This window comes from Dendrobates tinctorius, unplaced genomic scaffold, assembly GCF_039654945.1.
Source record: "Dendrobates tinctorius isolate UK_male_01 unplaced genomic scaffold, ASM3965494v1 ptg000015l, whole genome shotgun sequence".
NCBI classification, from domain to species: Eukaryota; Metazoa; Chordata; class Amphibia; order Anura; family Dendrobatidae; genus Dendrobates; species Dendrobates tinctorius.
In genome coordinates, this window is record NW_027361683.1 from 32,847,675 (window position 1) to 32,868,492 (window position 20,818).

The 20,818-nt window shown below is 40.8% G+C and overlaps 1 protein-coding gene across 1 annotated transcript in view; it reads left to right on the forward strand.

The window, feature by feature from the left end:
• Positions 1 to 658: 658 nt before the first annotated feature.
• Positions 659 to 20,818, forward strand: part of LAPTM5 (lysosomal protein transmembrane 5) — a 170,292-nt gene continuing 150,132 nt past the window's right edge. The window contains exon 1 of the mRNA XM_073563328.1: positions 659 to 798. Within this exon, the coding sequence (XP_073419429.1) occupies positions 712 to 798 (87 nt within the window). The 5' untranslated portion in view covers positions 659 to 711. The remainder of the gene's footprint in view (positions 799 to 20,818) is intronic.

The following is a 20,818-nucleotide window of genomic DNA, read 5'->3' on the forward strand; positions in this document are numbered from 1 at the left end:
ATGAACCACAAAAAGTTGAAACAAATATGTATCTTATTAAAGAGAACCTCTCATTAGATTTATGCTACCCAAACCACAACAGGAGACACCTGTCAATCAATCATCTTCTTCCCTGGAGCTGTGCAGGAAGAAGATGGCTAATCAGGTCTCTATAGTCACTGGATGGCTTATCAAACTGTATGTATAGAGTCAAACAGATCTGGCTCCAGGTTCTGATTCATGCTGCTTGTGGTTTGGGCAGCATAAATCTAATGACTGATTACTTCAATATAGTACTAACTTATTCTATTGAGCTTTAGAAAAATAAATTGCCAAGTGCGAACTACAAAAATAGATATGAAATATAGTAAAACTATGTAGTCAATTTTGCAAAAATCTTCTGCTAATAATAAACCTTTAGTAGTAGATTACAGTAAAAAGAGCAGTAAGGGCTAAGAAACATTATAGTCCTGCTTGTTTAACGCAGCCGACCAGTTACATATAAATATCAGGGGGCTCATATATGAATATTGTAGGGTAAACCACATGTCTGTGCATGCTAATTTATAAAACATGAAACTGGGCGCTATACTAGTCATATCTGTACAATCTCACACATTTTGACTCATGCGTAAAGGAGTGTGAGCACAGGAAGGAAGTTGGGTTAAGTCTTCACTTTAAATTAATTTCTGTCTCAAAACTGTGACCCAGCAGAAAGTACAAGCAACAAACATGACACCAGAACAAATCAAAGGAATTGGCAAACCCGGATGCTCAAAGGTCCAACATGTGGCTTATATTTTGGCAATATATCATTTGGTGAGTGATTTTCGATTTGAGCCTTTACTATACATTTTAGCAATGTAAACAACCAGGGTTGGCCACGTTTGCATCAAAACACATATAGATTGTGGAGAATTAATTAATTGATCTCATTGGAAATATTTTGGAACGTGTCACATAATTTGCGTCTTTACACTAAGCGTTTTTTTCTTCAGAATTTTTATTCGGCCTTCCATTAATATTTCAGTCATTATTGTCCATTTTATCCTGAAACTTAAATTGCTGTAGACACTGGTATAGCATAGTATTATTTCATGATCCAATTAGTACTGAATAATACTGTATTATAGTATATAAAATTGCATTTTATCTTAAAAAAATTAGAATTCGTTCCTTGGGATTCCTTTTGGGCCATGTTAAATATATGACCTCTATGAGATGGCTATAACTAGGTTGGAACATTCCACATCATTTCCCCCCCTTTCCTTTTGTCTGAGTCTGTGAGTTTGTTTGTAAAATTTTACTCTTTATCCACTTGAAAATGTTTAGCTATTACTATAGAATAAGATTGGTTAAGATTGGTTGCTAACCTATAAATGATAGTGAAAAACCTAAAATGCCTAATAATTTTTTCTTTTCCTGCAAAATTTGAAAAATTGTAATAAAAATTACAATTTAAAAAAAAAAGTATAAATTGGTAATCCATTCAGAAATTAGCTGCAAGGAAATGACAAACAGATATGAAATTCTTTAAGTTGTTCATTTATTAAATAGATGTCTTAGACCTGATGAGGCAGGCTTAATTATTTGGAAAATCCACGTCAGGCAGGCGTTACCCTTTTTAAATTAAAATGACAATTTTATTAGTCTAGTTAGATTGCTTGTTCTAATATTAGACAGAGCGAAATTTCACAAAGGATTACACATTTCATCTTACTTGTATCTTAATAAAGTATAGCAGAATCATCAGGTCTAAAAATCTCTTTAAAATATCTATTTAAAAATGTATACAGTTTTATTGTAAAGTCTTGTGACAGATGCTTCTTAAAGGGAATCTGTCACATCCCCAAATGCTATTAACCCGCAGATATAGGGTTAGTAGTATTCCAGAGCTGCCCGGCCACTGTACTGAAAGTGCAGCAACATGAGGAAATGAACTTTATTCCAGCTCTCAGGCATAGAGGCACGGCCAGCAGGGATTCATACACCACTCAGTGCATAGTACGCCATGATGGCAATAACGGACTGCGCGCTCATCAGTTCTGAGCCGACTGTCAGCCAGTGTCGGGTCATACTCAAATCCGCTGCTTACTATGAACTAAGCAGTGACTGAAGGTGAGTCGGCCGCACCTCTATGACTGAAAGCCTGAGGCTCCCAGGAGGTGTAAAGCCGGCTTTCAGTGTGGGGCCAGGTAGCTTTAGAACACTATTAACCTGAAGACCAGCCCCATATCTGCAGGATAATAGCATGTGGAGCATAACGGGTTAGCATTAAGTACTACATGTGTGGTTTGCTGTTACGCATCATAAAGTGAATTGCTCTTTGTGGTTGTCTTTCTTGACAATGCCAATAATAAAACATTATGTTAACACTTGCTATGTAAAGTCAAAGTTAGATAAGAAATGTAGATAGTTGTTACAATAATATTTAAGATGATTTTTATTTATCTTTAAGTGATCTTAATTGTACGGGCTACATTTATGAAAAAGGTGCAAACCGAGTACAGGGTACTGTATGTGACATAAGTATATAACATGCGATAAAAAACGGAAACAATAATGAGTCTCAGTACAATTTGCAGGAAGATGGATGTAGAACGCAGTTTCTGCACTACCATATGTCTAATATTATCAGAATGCTCAAGTTTCCCGGTAGTTATTCCGCACAGCTGCATATATTATTAGATCTATTCACTGTATTTATTTAATAATTTAGCCACACTTATTGTAATAAAAAATATCTGATGAAAAGCTCATGATAAAAGGACACTAGGGAAATAAGTGTAGATCTCTGCTCTGCCTATGAGTATTAGCCTGCATACAAAGTGGAAGGAAAACCTACTGAGATATCTACTTTCTAGGAACAGAAGTACTGGGGAAATTTCAGCCGCAGATGAGCAGTTTAAATTAAAACAAAAAAACAAACACAGAAATGTGCTAAACAGGCACTAAACTTTGTTACCGTTAATAGACGATTGATGAAACAGCAATACAGAGCCATTAGTAATTCACAAGAATGATTGGACTTACATATAAAAGTGCATCTTCAAAGCCTGGAGATTATAAAAACACATGAAGGGAAAATACTTATTGGATTCTTATTTGTGTGAAACATACAGAGAAATATTAAGTATAGATATTCAATATAGGGGGCATTATTGAACCTTACATTTTCTTATTTAATCCAGTTAAACGGATTATTTCAGCTAGACAACCTTTTCTCTAAAGGAAGCCTCCCTGGCAAACAGATGCTTGAAGCAGGCATATGGGAACTGTGGGACGCAGTATACAATTAAATGGTGGCTATTCAAATAACTATACAAAAACTGATAAAAAATGAAGGATTGCCCAATAATATCCCATAGCCACATCACCAAGTCTACTGCCTCTTCCCCGTACCCATGCCTAAACTCCGAGAGCCACCTTTGCCCAGTGTCCATGTGAAGAAGGAATATTCTACTCTGTATTCGGCAGATATTTCGTATATCGAAAGCTTTGCTATCCTGATGTCAATAGCACAGATCAGTTTATGCTTTTCCTTCTCTCCAGTCTGAATGTACTGACATAAGGGATGATTAAATTCAATCAATTTTCCATAACAACTCATCTGCTTTTATTACCTCATTCAGCAACATATAAAAGCTTTGCTCGTGATTTCTTAATTTACTACATTTTCCATAGCAATTACCAAAGTAAAATTAGATAATTGACACTAATAATGCATTTATTCAAGGTTAGTGCTTGAAAAGTCAGAAGTAAAATGGAAAGGAAAGAAAACAAATGAATATTCTGATATAATGAAAATTGCCCATGTTTAGCAGACTCTCTCTCCTCAAATTTATTTTTCACAAATCGTATTTTTCCTTTCCTATGGCTGTTAAAAGTATTACATATGTAAAAAGGAACCAGTTCAGTGCCCTGAAATTTCCATCATGATAATTAATCAGAAGAGAATAATTAATCCATAAGATGCAAAGCAAATTCATACTGAAATGTTATAAAGTCAACAGTAAGCCGGTAAACGCAAACAATTTGCAATTTTGCTTCAAACAATTTGAATAACATGGACACCGCTATTTTACACATTGCAGAAGATCATATCATCTATCACAAAGTGAAGGCTAGCATGACCTCAGGCAGGTTTATCCTTCCTTGCAGATATGACATCACATGGTATAGCACAGCCAATCAGGAGGGACTATCATAGCCTGTGTAAAAGAAGAAGCCAAAAATGCAGCAGCCATTTTGTCATGAAACTTGAAACTTCACAGCTCACATCATAGCCTTAGACATTGAAGAAGCTGTACAGATAGTATATGTGACAGCATGTCAATGAAGAATATTAGTATATAAGGAAAAGAGAACAGTGAGAACAAATAATTTATAGCAACTCAATTCACGACAAATCAGATATTCTTGAAAAATTTGATGAATCTTGTAAATTCTAAAGATTTACTCACATGGGCAACATCATGAAGAGCCCTTGATGAAGGAACATAACACCTGTCCGATCCCCTCTACTCTTTATTCCAGGTACACAATTGGCTCCGCGTTACATTGATTTGACAATGGCCATTTATACAAAGGAGCTGGATATCAACACAACAAAGACAGGCTGCATGTGGCTGGTTTTATTGTGTGCAGCCTTTGCGGCCTAAGCATGCTACCATGACCTGCAGCGTCTCCGGTCTTGATGCTCATCGAGCTCATTTGGGATGTCATTAGTCGACAATTGCAAACAGAGCTGCCAACAATAGATTTTGATAAATTCCTTGCATAATAAGTTGGTGTGTAAGTTTGAGCAAAATATTGTTCAGGCAAATATTAATGACCTCATTACTAGCATGATGCGTGTATTTCTTCTTGTGGCACTCATATTTTTTACTGAATAAATTGAGATATTTTTAAAATGTTGTTTCCACCCTTTGATTTCAATAATTTCACACATTTACCTTCTTGGTGTTGCAATTTCAATTTTGAGGAGTGTGTATGTGCTGTATCTTAGATATTATGTCACAGTCTATTTGTCATCAGATACCATATCCTTTTAATGAACAGCTCACTAGCAAAATTCAGCCTTGGATTATCTAAAGCTAGAAGTAACTAAAGAACTTGATGACCATTTACTTTAAACTTACAATATATGGTCCATATAATTTTTGAAGAATGGACACTTAGGAAACACCAGTTGAGCTATAGTAACTCAAAATGGTATGATCTACTGGAGAGGATTTGCTGCAAATTTTACTTATAGATTTTATGGGCAGAAGTCAATAATGTATCATAATTCTAGCTAAAAGGATGAGAACTTATCAAGCAAATTTCATCCACTTGTTGGATAAAAATCAGTGCAAAATCTACTAAGAAATGGATCTGTGATGCAAAGTTGTATTTTGTAGCTTGTCAATTTTTGGCTTTACCTTTACAATGCATATCTTGAAATCAATGTAGGGTCGGTGGGCCGAGCTGGGGGGTGGTCCCTCTTCTTACAGTGCAGAGACGAAAACAGAGACACGATGGAGGCAGATTCTGGGTGCAACAGGTCCAAGTTTATTTCACCCGCCGTCCGTCTGACGGCCTCAAAGCACACCGCACTTTCTTTATCTCACGGCCCTCCGTTTCCAGGGCCGCTTCTCAAACACCGTACTCTATGCTGGGGACGTGTATGCGTACACCGTCCCCTCTTCTTACTGTCGACGCTCCTGACAGGTCCGTCACTGTGGCCGCCTTAGGCCCGTAAACCAACAGCGCTTCCACTGATCAGTCGTCGTGTCAACTACGGTGTCTCACACCCAGTGCCTCGTCCCTTCTGCGGTTCTTCCTGTCAGGACCACCCCCCTGACGTTCTCCTCAGTCCACCTGGTTTAGATTCTCCTCACAGCGCACAGACTGTCGCAGTCCTCCTGTTACTGGAGCTCCCCCTGGGGACTGGAACCTTCTGGAACCCTCCCTCAGTATTTATAGCTTTCCCGGTCCCCTGTCACTGTAACCATGCCCCCCATGACCAACGGTTTCTAAAGCCCTAAGCTGTTGTCAAGTCCTTTGCTCACACTCCTCCCTGCCATCTAATGGTCAACCCAAGGTACTGCACGTCCACTACACTTTCCTAGCTGTTTCCCCACTGTAATACCTGACACCTACCTACACTGTGCAAACCTTTCCTTCTTCACTCTGACTAGTCAGTCCGTCTGTCAGGTCACCTTCCCTACATCTGCACTGAATGTACAGCAAAATACAGAACAAATATACATGTGGTTCATTCTTTTCCTTCTCTAGTTACATCCCCAGTGAATATAACCCCTTATGCGAACTTATTGAATGTTTTTTGAGGATTTCCAAACAGAAATAAAATTAAAAAAATCAGACATTTGAGTAAATTTTGTCCATGGTCTTTCTTATAGACTTAGTGATATTTTTCATATTAGCTATGAAAAATTGGTTGCTTTCTTAACACGTTTTTTTATGAAATGTCAATTTATCAGTTCTGTTATAGCACCTTGGACATTTTCATTTAATACTGTGTCCCAAATGTAAATTTAAAAAACCCTTGCCAAAGATGTTGTCAACTCAGCCTGGTTTCCAGCTGCTCTTGGACCCTTAGGACTCATTCAGATGAGCATATTATATGGACATGTGCTGTCAAAGTAACAATCTGACATCTCACTGACCAATAGGGCTGATCAAATGACAGTTTTTCACATGGGATGATGTGTGTGTGAGAAAAAAATTGCAACATGCACTATTCTTTTCAGAAATATTGGACAAGATACTCAAGTCTATGAGGTGTGCAAAATGTATTGCATCCGATTTTCACTGATGCATTGTCATTATTAATGTAGGAAACTTTATTTGATCATGTACCTTTTATAACATTGAAAATGATGATGATGTTGATGCAAAAAGAGATGGTACAGGATGTCACACAAAGGTAAAATCCAATCACATGGATGGCACATGGATGACAATATGAAATTTCTGCATGAAAATTGTACAATTTTTAAACGTTTGTCGGACAGCAGTATGGAAATGTTTAAATATAGTTGCTTGGAACATTTTTTTTCCATGATACCAAATATTGACATGTGAAAGTAAAGTATATACATTTGGCATTATTAGACAGGACAGAACAGATTATAGGGGATCGCTCTTCTTGCCGCCTTCACAGCTGAGAGAAAGGTTGAAAGCTGCCATTAAAATTACAAGATATTCCTATGAGTCCGCTGTATTCATTGATAGCTCTTATTAGCCAAATGGCTCAGTATTTTTTGATGATCAGGTTAATAGAGGAGTAGATCTTTCCCAATACTATGCCTACAAGGTATAGTATATTCAGCTGGCAGATTTCCTCTAAGTTTCATGATAACAAAACACCGTGCACAATAAAATGACTTCACGGCTTTGAAATATACAGTATACTTCTTGAATACTGTGTGCCAGTCCCATAAAGAATATAGTTACAAAAGGACTTTGTATTTTATAGTCACTGGGGTATCTGCGGAATACTAAGATGTGCGTTGCCACACAATTGTGGAAAGCAGAGAGAACCGCAGTTGCTGTGAATTACAGTAGTAGCAGAAGCTGTAAATACTGATATTGCTGCGAAAGTCATAAATATAGACGTAGCTGTCCGTGCAATAAATAGGCATAGCTGGCATCTTGCGGCAGCTGCTGTCTGTGGTTGCATTAGTGATGGCAGGTGCCATCCTGAGATGACTATCTTGGCTCAGAGATTATGTATTTATTTCTCAAGGGAGTCCAAGTTTAACTGAGAATGGAAATTTGTCTTACCAGTAAAATGGAGGACGAAAACGTTTCCAGTTAGTGGTGAGCTATGTGCATGGGTGCAGAAAATAGGCAGCTGCCAGGGAGTTACGTACAGAACAAAGTAAAACGCTGATAATAATCATAAAAGGCACAATAATTTGCCCTTGTTTTAGGTTGGTAGAAATTCTGATAAATCAGTGTAAGCTATAAATGGGGTAAGGCACTATATAGGCAGCGGTATAAAGAACTCTAAAGACTCTAAAGAATTAGTGCTTAGAATCAATCTTAAAGTGTTAACTCTTCAAAATAAGCTGTCATTCATATATGATTAATACTTGTAGTAGTATTTCTGGACACTAAATGACATTTATCCTGCATTTCTAGTATTTTTTCCACCTCTGTAATAATAGCTTCAGCATTTTCTCTTTGCCTGCTCTACCTTTTTCTACCTCCAGCATCTTCCCCATATACTCACCATATAGTTTTAGTGCGTCAAATGTAAAGTGATACCTGACTGAAACAAATTTGTAGACAGATTTCAGAACTCAGCTGTTATTGAAAGTGAATCAGTGGAGAAGAGAAAAAGAGACTGATTAGTGGAGAAAGAGGGTTTTTTTGGATCTAGAAACAATGTTATAAAGATCCTTATACAGTGGAGAAAAAAAGTATTTAGTCTGCCACCAATTGTGCAAGTTCTCCCACTTAAAAAGATGAGAGAGGCCTGTAATTGACATCATAGGTAGACCACAACTATGAGAGTCAAAATGAGAAAACAAATCCAGAGAATCACCTTGTCTGATTTGGCAAGATTTATTTTGCAAACTATGGTGGAAAATAAGTATTTTGTCACCTGAAAACACGCAAGATTTCTGGCTCTCACAGACCTGTAACTTCTTATTTAAGAGGCTCGTCTGTCCTCCACTCATTACCTGTAGTAATGGCACCTGTTTAAACTTAATCAGTATAAAAGACACCTGTCCACCACCTCAAACAGTCTGACTCTAAACTCCACTATGGTGAAGACCAAAGAGCTGTCGAAGGACAACAAAAAAAAAATTGTAGCACTGAACCAGGCTGGGAAGACTGAATCTGCAATAGGCAAGCAGCTTGGTGTGATGAAATCAACTGTGGGAGCAATAATAATAAAGTGGAAGACATACAAGACCAATGATAATCTCCCTCTATCTGGGGCTCCACGCAAGATCTCACCCAGTGGGGTCAAAATGATCACAAGAACGGTGAGCAAAAATCCCAGAACCACACGAGGGGATCTAGTGAATGACCTGCATATAGCTGGGACCACCGCAACAAAGGCTACCATCAGTAACACACTGCGCCGCCAGGGACTCAGATCCTGCAGTGCCAGACATGTCCCCCTGTTTAAGCCAGTACATGTCTAGGCCCATCTAAGGTTTGCTAGACAGCATTTGGACTATCCAGAATAGTATTGAGAGAATGTCATATGGTCTGATGAAACCAAAGTAGAACTGTTTGATAAAAACAAAACTCGTCATGTTTAGAGGAGACAGAATGCTGAGTTGCATCCTAAGAATACCATACCTACTGTGAAGCATGGGTTTGGCAACATCATGCTTTGGGGCTGTTTCTCTGCAAAGGGACCAGGATGACTGATCCGTGTACATGAAAGAATAAATGGAGCCAAATCTCCTTCCATAAGCTAGGGCATTGAAGATGAAATGTGGATGAGTCTTTCAGCATGATAATGATCCCAAGCACACCACTAGGGCAACGAAGGTGTGGCTTCGTAAGAAGCATATGAAGGTTCTGGAGGGGCCTAACCAGTTTCCAGATCTCAATCCCATAGAAAACCTTTGGAGGGATTTAAAAGTCCGTGTTGACCAGTGACAGGCCCAAAATATCACTGCTGTAGAGGAGATCTGCATGGAGGAATGGGCCAACATGCCACCAACAGTGTGTGCCAAGCTTGTGAAGACTTACAGAAAACGTTTGACCTCTGTTATTGCTAACAAATGATATATAACAAATTATTGAGATGAACTGTTGTTAATGACCAAATACTTATTTTCCACCATAATTTGCAAAATAAATCTTGCCAAATCAGACAAGGTGATTCTCTGGATTTGTTTTCTCATTTTGACTCTCATAGTTGTGGTCTACCTATGATGTCAATTACAGGTCTCTCTCATTTTTTCAAGTGGGAGAACTTGCACAATTGGTGGCTGACTAAATACTTTTTTTTCCCCACTGTACTTAGTCATACTGTTGACTTATGGACTATTTAAAGGGAATCTGTCACCAGGTTTTTGCTACCTCATCTGAGATCAGCATAATGTAGGCCAGTAGACCCTGAAATCAAAAATGTATCATTTAGATTACTGTGTGCAGCCATTCTGACACAATCCGGGTTTTTAGATTTAGCAATGCAACAAAGCTGAGAAAGCTGACTCCACTCACACCACAGCTAACTCCACCCACATCACAGTCCTCTATGTACGTTGTCTATAGACAGTGAGCTGCTTATCACAAAAAGGGACCAAGCTTTTGTGCCAGAGCAATAAGCTACTGATGCTAAAAAAAACATTGCAAGTAAACAATAAGACTGATCTTGATAAGAGAGGCTGACGTATTCCCCTGGAAAGACTTCATAAAGAAACAACTTATTGAAGGTCATGTTTTTTTCACGTTCTTGAAAACAACTATACATTTCATGACTGAACAGTCAACAATGTAGTGCATGGATGGGATCCATCTATAAGTAAGGGAGTCACTCTTACACAGTAGTTCTCTTGTCTGGCTCATAGTGAGGGTCTCATACACTAGGGCATATACAGTGGGGCAAAAAAGTATTTAGTCAGTCAGCAATAGTGCAAGTTCCACCACTTAAAAAGATGAGAGGCATCTGTAATTTACATCATAGGTAGACCTCAACTATGGGAGACAAACTGAGAAAAAAAAATCCAGAAAATCACATTGTCTGTTTTTTTTTCATTTTATTTGCATATTATGGTGGAAAATAAGTATTTGGTCAGAAACAAAATTTCATCTCAATACTTTGTGATATATCCATTGTTGGCAATGACAGAGGTCAAACGTTTTCTGTAAGTCTTCACAAGGTTGCCACACACTGTTGTTGGTATGTTGGCCCATTCCTCCATGCAGATCTCCTCTAGAGCAGTGATGTTTTTGGCTTTTCGCTTGGCAACACGGACTTTCAACTCCCTCCAAATGTTTTCTATAGGGTTGAGATCTGGAGACTGGCTAGGCCACTCCAAGACCTTGAAATGCTTCTTACGAAGCCACTCCTTCATTGCCCTGGCGGTGTGCTTTGGATCATTGTCATGTTGAAAGACCCAGCCACGTTTCATCATCAATGCCCTTGCTGATGGAAGGAGGTTTGCACTCAAAATCTCACGATACATGGCCCCATTAATTCTTTCATGTACCCGGATCAGTCGTCCTGGCCCCTTTGCAGAGAAACAGCCCCAAAGCATGATGTTTCCACCACCATGCTTTACAGTAGGTATGGTGTTTGATGGATGCAACTCAGTATTCTTTTTCCTCCAAACACGACAAGTTGTGTTTCTACCAAACAGTTCCATTTTGGTTTCATCAGACCATAGGACATTCTCCCAAAACTCCTCTGGATCATCCAAATGCTCTCTAGCAAACTTCAGATGGGCCCGGACATGTACAGGCTTAAGCAGTGGGACACGTCTGGCACTGCAGGATCTGAGTCCATGGTGGCGTAGTGTGTTACTTATGGTAGGCCTTGTTACATTGGTCCCAGCTCTCTGCAGTTCATTCACTAGGTCCCCCCATGTGGTTCTGGGATTTTTGCTCACCGTTCTTGTGATCATTCTGACCCCACGGGGTGGGATTTTGCGTGGAGCACCAGATCGAGGGAGATTATCAGTGGTCTTGTATGTCTTCCATTTTCTAATTATTGCTCCCACAGTTGATTTCTTCACTCCAAGCTGGTTGGCTATTGCAGATTCAGTCTTCCCAGCCTGGTGCAGGGCTACAATTTTGTTTCTGGTGTCCTTTGACAGCTCTTTGGTCTTCACCATAGTGGAGTTTGGAGTCAGACTGTTTGAGGGTGTGCACAGGTGTCTTTTTATACTGATAACAAGTTTAAACAGGTGCCATTACTACAGGTAATGAGTGGAGGAAAGAGGAGACTCTTAAAGAAGAAGTTACAGGTCTGTGAGAGCCAGAAATCTTGATTGCTTGTTTCTGACCAAATACTTATTTTCCACCATAATATGCAAATAAAATGAAAAAAAAACAGACAATGTGATTTTCTGGATTTTTTTTTCTCAGTTTGTCTCCCATAGTTGAGGTCTACCTGTGATGTAAATTACAGACGCCTCTCATCTTTTTAAGTGGTGGAACTTGCACTATTGCTGACTGACTAAATACTTTTTTGCCCCACTGTATGAAGATAAAAGATAGTAAAGTACAAAAGAGCTATATAATCATGTGATGCTTTAACATCATTGTAAGCACAAAACATAAGACAGAAACAAAATGAACATATACCCTGCTGTAAGAAAGTAAAAGCAATAGTGCATAGAAATAACATAGAGTGCTTAGCAAATATTGTTAGATTAAAAAATGTGTAAAAGCCATCCCACCGCTAGTATTAAAACCATACCATGTGTCAAAGTGACGTCAATGTAAAAGCCGAGCAGGACCAGGTCCTGAACATGAGTGGTCAGCAAAATGGGAAGCTATATAAATGTAATGTTCAGATCAAAGAAAGGGAGGCCGCACTAAATGCAGAAACCTGAAACTTAACTGTATAAAGTTAACTGAAGTATTAAGTTGGTCTGAATGCAAAATAGGAGCATGTTCACAATGGCCATTAAGCAGATAAAACGTAAGGCGGAAACAAAATGAACATATACCCTGCTTTAAGCAAATACGTAAAAGCAATTGTGCTTATAAATAACATAGGGCGCTTAGTAAACACCATTTTTGATTTTAAAAAATCATAAAAGCCATCCCACCAGCATCAAGGTGTACCCAAATTCAGAATGGTCCTAACCTCTAGTATTAAAAGTATTAAAGCTTAGGACTATCCCAGATTTGGGTTCACCTTTTATGCTGGTGGGATGGCTTTTATGCTTTTTTAAATTAAAAACGGTGTTTACTAAGTTCCCTATGTTATTTATATGCACTATTGCTTTTACTTATTTATTATCAGCAGGGTATTTTATCTGTTCACTTTGTTTCTGTCTTAGGTTTTGTCCATTTAATGGTCAATGGTAACATGCTCTTATTTTGCATTCACTCCAATCATTGTAGACACAGCTCTGCGTTTAGGGTCCAGTATAACTGTCCATACCCATACATAGAAGTCAGGGGACTCTGTAGCAAAAGTGAACTGTATAGTCCTTCTAGAATCATGGCATCTATTTATATAATTTCCTTGTAATGTTTTCATTTCCTTGACTGTCCAAATGTCACCGTATCCCAGAATTCTAAGCGGAAGAAGTTCACCGACCGCCAAATTGGGACACCAAAAGTGATGGGTGTTGTGAACACTTTTGACCTGGCTTCTGAGTTTGGGCTCCTTCTGGTGGTTGCTGCTGGTAATGGAGCTGGTCTGGCTGACAGAAGTCAATCACCTGAGGAGGATGATTGGAGGTCAGGTGTTACAGACTGGAGAGATATAAGTGAGCAACCTTCCCTCAGTTGTTGCCAGTGATTTGGTTTTCTTCCTGAGCATTTTGGAAGTCTGCTTGCCTCCTGCTTTGTCCTGCAGATAAGTTATTTGTCTGCTTGAATCTTTTTGCAGTTGATCCATTTTTTTGCTTTCCTCTGATTTCTGCTTTCCTGGTGTGAGTTCAGCCTTGTTCCCTGCTTGGACCTGTGCTGGACTCTGTTCCATATGCCACAGCTCATGTCAGTCTTTTCAGTATTTCTAATCCCCTGTTATATCAGTATCTTTTATTTTGCATCCAGTTCACACCAGAGTTCTGATTTAGTGGGGGAGAGGTCGTGTGGCCTCAGTATTTTTGCATATCAGACGTGTTGGATTTTTTCTTAGGGTTTTTTGCATGATTGCAGACAGTATCCTTTCCTGTCCTGTTCTATCTAGACAGTTTGGGCCCCATCATTTGCTTACTCTATTTTCTGCCTGTGTTTTGTGCTTCATCTTGTCTCACTGGCAATATATGTTCGGGGGTTAGCTATTCCTTTGGGGTTCTACTCTGGGGCAGTTTAGCTTTCCCTTTTCTCTCTTTAGGCTTAGATAATTCTTTGGCTGTGCCGAAGCATTTAGGGCATCGTAGATACGTCCCATGGCTAATTCTAGTTGTGTTGTCAGTTTAGGGGTCTGCAATCCGCTAAGTTACCAACCTCTCTTGTTATCTGGTTGCCTAGTCTATTCCCCTGCTATCCTCCTCGGTTACCTAATCATAACAGAATCACCGGCCAAACTGTAAATTCTAGGGTACTCTAAAGAAGGAAAGAATAGTTAAAAAAAAGGAGTGTCAGAATTTTTTATATATTTTTTCCTCTTTTTCTCTGGGGGTTGTAGTAGGATTTTTTTCTTTAATGGATACTAAGCAATTGTCTGAGCAGCTCGCTGCTGAATTTTGGAGAATTTCAGCCTATCTCGCGCAGTTGACTGTTGTAGAACCTAAAATCCCTATTCCTGATTTATTTTCTGGGGATCGGTCTAAATTTATGAACTTTAAGAATAATTGTAAACTGTTTTTTGCTTTGAAGCCTAATTTCTCTGGGAACTCAGTGCAGCAGGTTAAAATTGTCATCTCCCTGCTGCGCGGTGACCCTCAGGACTGGGCTTTTTCTCTGACACCTGGGGATCCTACTCTGGCTAATGTGGATGCGTTTTTTCAAGCCCTGGGGTTGTTGTATGGTGAACCTAATGTTATTGATCAAGTTGAGAAAACTTTATTGGAATTGAACCAGCGTCAGGAAGTGGCAGTTATATTGGCAGAAATTCTGAAAGTGGGTGGTCCTTACTAAATGGAACGATGATGCCCTAGCGGCTCTTTTTCAGAAAGGTCTGGCAGAGACTGTAAAAGATGTAATGGTGGGATTTCCTGTCCCCTCTGGTCTCAACGACTCTATGTCATTAGCCATTCAAATTGACAGACGTTTATGTGAACTATGCTAGAGGCGGTGTTGCCTTTTGAACCAGCTTCTGAGCCCATGTAGTGTGATAGAGATTTCTAGGGCTCAACATCAAGAATTTAGAAGGCGTAATAAGTTGTGCTTCTTTTGTGGGGATGCCTCTCATGCTATTTCCATCTGCCCTAAGCGGGAAAAACGTTTTGCTCACTCATTTGTTTTGGGCAATGTGCAGCCTAAATTCCTTTTGTCGGTTTCCTTGATCTGCTCCTTATCTTCATTTTCTGCTAAGGCTTTTGTTGATTCTGGAGCAGCCCTGAACCTGATGGATGTTGACTTTGCCAAACGTTGTGGTTTTTCCCATGGTACCCCTGCGGACTTCTATTCCTTTAAGGGGTATTGATGTTACCCCTTTGGCGGAGAATGAACCCCAGTTTTGGACCCAGGTGATAATGCAGGTAGTCCCGGACCACCAAGAGAATTTTAAATTTTTGGTGTTGCATAATTTGCATGACATTGTATTGGGTTTTCATTGCTTGCAGACCCATAATCCTGTTCTGGATTGGAAATCTGTGTTTGTGGTTAGTTGGGGTTGTCAATGTGTTCTTAGTGACACTCCTATTTTCTCTACCTCTCCCCAGTCTCATGATGTTCCTGACTATTTGGCTGATTTCGCTGATGTATTTAGTGAGAGTAAGTCTGCGTCATTGCCTCCTCTTAGGAGTTATGATTGCGCGATCGAGTTAGTGCCCGGTTGTAAATTTCCCAAGGGTCGGCTCTTCAATTTATCTGTACCGGAACATGATGCTATCCGATCTTATATCAAAGAGTCATTGGAGAAGGGTCATATCAGTCCGTCCTCTTCCCCCTTAGGTGCCAGCTTTTTCTTTGTGGACAAGAAATATGGCTCATTGAGGCCATGTATTGACTATCGTCTTCTTAATAAAATCACTGTTAAATATCAGTATCCGTTACCCCTGATTTCCGATTTATTCTCTAGAGTGAAATTTGCTAGTTGGTTTACCAAGCTTGACCTTAGGGGGTGTATAATCTTATTTGCATCAAGCACGGTGATGAATGGAAGTCGGCGTTTAATACTTCCGAGGGGCATTTTGAGTACCTAGTGATGCCTTTTGGGCTCGCTAATGCCCCTTCCGTCTTCCAATCTTTCATGAACGATATTTTCCGGGATTTTGAGGACAAGTTTTTGATTGTTTATTTGGACAATATTTTGACTTTTTTCCAATGATTGGGATTCTCATGTGGAACATGTTCGGATTGTATTCTGGATTTTGAGAGAAAATGCTCAGTATGTTAAGGGATCGAAATGTCTCTTTGGCGTACAAAAAATTTTGTTTTTGGGATTCATTTTGTCCCCATCCACTATTGAAATGGACCCGGTCAAGGTCCAGGCCATTTATGATTGGGTTCAGCCCACTTCCTTGAAGGCTCTCCAGAAATGTATGGGTTTTGCTAATTTCTACCGTAAATTCATAACTAATTTTTCTGGTATTGTTAAATCACTGACAGATTTGACCAAAAAGGGCGCTGATGTGGTGAATTGGTTTCCAGAGGCAGTCTCGGCGTTTCAGGAGCTTAAGCGGAGATTCACTTCTGCTCCTGTTCTATGGCAACCTGATGTTTCACTTCCATTTCAGGTGGAGATAGATGCTTCTGAGATTGGTGCAGGAGCCGTTTTGTCTCAAAGAGATCTGGTAAGATGAATCCTTGTGCCTTCTTTTCCCAAAAATTTTCCCCATCTGAACGTAATTATGATGTGGGGAATCAGGAATTGGTGGCCATGAAGTGGGAGTTTGAAGAGTGGAGACATTAGTTGGGGGGGGGCCAGACATCAAGTTGTGGTCCTCACCGACCACAAGAACTTGATCTATCTCGAATCAGCCAAGCGATTGAATCCTAGACAGGCTAGGTGGGCCTTGTTTTTCATGCATTTTAATTTTGTGCTCTCCTTTCTTCCGGGCACTAAGAATATTAAGGCGGATGCCCTCTCTAGGAGTATCTTTGCAGATTCTCAGGAGGAGACAGAATGGACACAGGGTGGAAAGTGAAACACAGGAAGGGGCAGAATGGACACGGAGCAGAATGTGACAGTGAGACACAGGAGGGGCAGAATGGACATGGAGGCAGAATGTGAGACACAGGAGGGGGCAGAATGGACATGGGGTAGAATGTGACAGTGAGACACAGGAGGGGGCAGAATGTGACAGTGAGACACAGGAGGGGGAAAAATGGACATGGGGCAGAATGTGAGAACAGGAGGGGGCAAAATGTGAGACACAGGAGGGGGCAGACTGTGAGACACAGTAGGGGGCAGAATGTGAGACACAGTAGGGGGCAGAATGGACACGGGGCAGAATGTGACAGTAAGACACAGGAGGGGGCAGAATGGACACGGGGCAGAATGTGAGACACAGGAGGGGGCAGAATGTGTGACACAGGAGGCAGGATGGGAGACACAGGGGGCAGGATGGGAGACACAGGGTGCAGGATCATGGGGCACGATGGATACGATGGAGACAGATGGGGAGGCAGGATCATGGGACAGATGAGGCAGGATCGGGAGATCATATGGGGTAAAATGGATACTCATGAGGGCAGAATGAGAGAACATATGGCTGGAGCCAGAAATGATACACACGGGGGCCAGGATGGGAGATATTATTACCATAGGGGTTAATTAAGGGATATTATTACTGCAGTGATGTATTTATTTTATTTTTTTGAGGATACTGTTTTAAATAGGGGGAGGTCCTGTTACTGTGCAGAGCGACACTATGTCGCCTTTTTTTCTTCATCTGATGTAGTGTAGAAGTTGGGAAAAAATTAAGTAATGTGTTCTGCAAGTGGAGCTCTAGGTAACTGTGTTATTTCCTGCAGGGACGAGCCCTATCTGGAAGACGTGATTGTGGTCTGTGCTGGAAGAAAAATAAAAAGTGAAGCTGAAGGACTTCACCTAGAGATGTCACTGGTGAGTCATTGTGTTACCTGTACACTGACACTATACACTATATACAGAATTCCTGTGTGCAATGTCACCAGTGATCACTGTATTAACTGTACACTGGCATTATATACAGAGCTCCTGTGTATAATGTCACTGGTGATCACTGTATTATCTGTACATCAACACTATATACAGAGCTCCTGTGTATAATGTCACCAGTGATCACTGTATTACCTGTACACTGGCAATATATACAGAGCTCCTGTGTATAATGTCACTGGTGATCACTGTATTACCTGTACACAGACACTGAATACTAAATACAGATCTCCTGTCTGTAATGGAACTTATGGTGATAGTATTATGGTTTTTTTTATTAATGATCAGTATTGTAGTAGTCAGTCACCATGTGGTGGTAATATGTGGTCTGGACATGGTGTAGTGGTATTTGTCCCTTGTATGTGCTATTATTCTGTCACTGTGGTGGTAATTAGAGTTGAGCGACTTTTGGTTTTTTAGGGTCGCGTTTCGTTTCGTGAAACCCGACTTTTCCAAAAGTCGGGTCGAGCAAGATCGTCCGATTATAGGGAAAAGTCGGGGTCGTCCCGAAACACGAAACCCAATGTAAGTCAATGGGGAATAAAAGTTGGCAGTGAGAGGCGGACAGGAAACACACCTACAGTGCCCATTTGAATGCCAAAAGCATCAATTCTTCTTACTTAAGCTTGTCAACCTTAATTAACTTCATAATACAAGTTACGCACTGAAAAATGGGGGTTATTTGGCTAAAGTTGGGGGGGGGGGAGGGCTGGCTGCAGGTTTTCATGTGCCCTGGGCGAAAGAGCGCCCCTTTAACACATACCACCCCTTTAACACATACCACAACTCATCATGCTCCGATACGGCAGATAAATAGCGGTATAGTACAATGAAAAATACCTCACTTTTTACATCTCATGACGAGGCCCATCTATTTCTCCATACAGAATCATTGGTCCCATATAATGTTTGAAACAGTATATGATGAGCTCCACATAATGCTACAGTATATGTTGGTCCCCATGGATGAAGCTCCACTGTCTTATGGGCCCAAATAATGCTCCAAACATAATGGGCCCCATTTCTAATGCTCTAGTGTATAATGGGCCCTGTAAATGCTGCTCCAGTGTCTGATGTCCACCTTTGGAATGTTCCAGTGTATGGTGGGCCCCATCTATCATTCTCCAGAGTATAGTGCTCCCCAAAAATTGCTGTCCCAACATTGAAAACAATCAAATAAGTCTCCTCGCTAGGGAATCCCTGTACTTGTCTGGACAGGTGCTGTAGCTTGTTTAACAGCTCGCCAGCCGTTCTCACGCCCAGTATGGATTGCACGTGATTGCACAAAGGTTAGAAAGGGTACCGTATCCCTGGATAACATGTATGGATAGCGTACACATTCAAAATATATGTCTCAGGAGGCAGGCTCAGACGGTGTTAGGCCCAGTATGGATTGCACGTGATTGCACAAAGGTTAGAAAGGGTACCGTATCCCTGGATAACATGTATGGATAGCGTACACATTCAAAATATATGTCTCAGGAGGCAGGCTCAGACGGTGTCAGGCCCAGTATGGATTGCACGTGATTGCACAAAGGTTAGAAAGGGTACCGTATCCCCGGATAACATGTATGGATAGCGTACACATTCAAAATATATGTCTCAGGAGGCAGGCTCATACGGTGTTAGGCCCAGTATGGATTGCACGTGATTGCACAAAGGTTAGAAAGGGTACCGTATCCCCGGATAACATGTATGGATAGCGTACACATTCAAAATATATGTCTCAGGAGGCAGGCTCAGACGGTGTCAGGCCCAGTATGGATTGCACGTGATTGCACAAAGGTTAGAAAGGGTACCGTATCCCTGGATAACATGTATGGATAGCGTACACATTCAAAATATATGTCTCAGGAGGCAGGCTCAGACGGTGTTAGGCCCAGTATGGATTGCCCATGATTGCACAAAGGTTAGAAAGGGTACCGTATCCCCGGATAACATGTATGGATAGCGTACAAATTCAAAATATATGTCTCAGGAGTAGAGTTGAGCGATACCGTCCGATACTTCAAAGTATCGTATCGGATGGTATCGGCCGATCTTTAAAAAAAGTATCGGTATCGCCGATTCCGATACCGGAAGTCCCATTCAAGTCTATGGGACTTCCGGTATCGGAATAAGAAAAACCCTTTCCTGCCCTTGTACAGCCTCTCTGGGGTCTGTACGGGCCTTTCGGGGGGCTGTGCCGGCCTGCCAGGGGGTCTGTGCAGGCTCCGGTGGTCTGTGCCGGCCTGCCGGGGGGCTGTGCCGGCCTGCCGGGGGGCTGTGCCGGCCTGCCGGTGGTCTGTGCAGGCTCCGGGGGGCTGTGCCGGCCTGCCGGGGGGCTGTGCCGGCCTGCCGGGGGGCTGTGCCGGCCTGCCGGGGGGCTGTGCCGGCCTGCCGGTGGTCTGTGCAGGCTCCGGGGGTCTGTGCAGGCATCGTCCGATGGGACTACAAGTCCCATCGGGCGATGCCTGCTACCATGACAGTGATTGACACATTAGCCAATGATGGGACAGTAGTAGTCCCATCATCCGGCTAATGTGTTAAATGTAAAAAAAAAAAAAAAAATTACATGCTACATACATACAACATGCATACTACATACATGCTACATTCATACTACATACATGCTACATTCATACTACATAAATACTACATGCAACATACATACTACATATATACTACATGCATGCTACATACATACTGCATGCTACATACATACCACATATATACTACATACATACTACATGCATGCTACATGCTACATACATAACACATATATACTACATGCATGCTACATACATACTACATGCTACATACTACATATATACTACATGCATGCTACATACATACTACATGCTACATACTACATATATACTACATGCATGCTACATACATACTACATATATACTACATGCATGCTACATACATACTACATGCTAC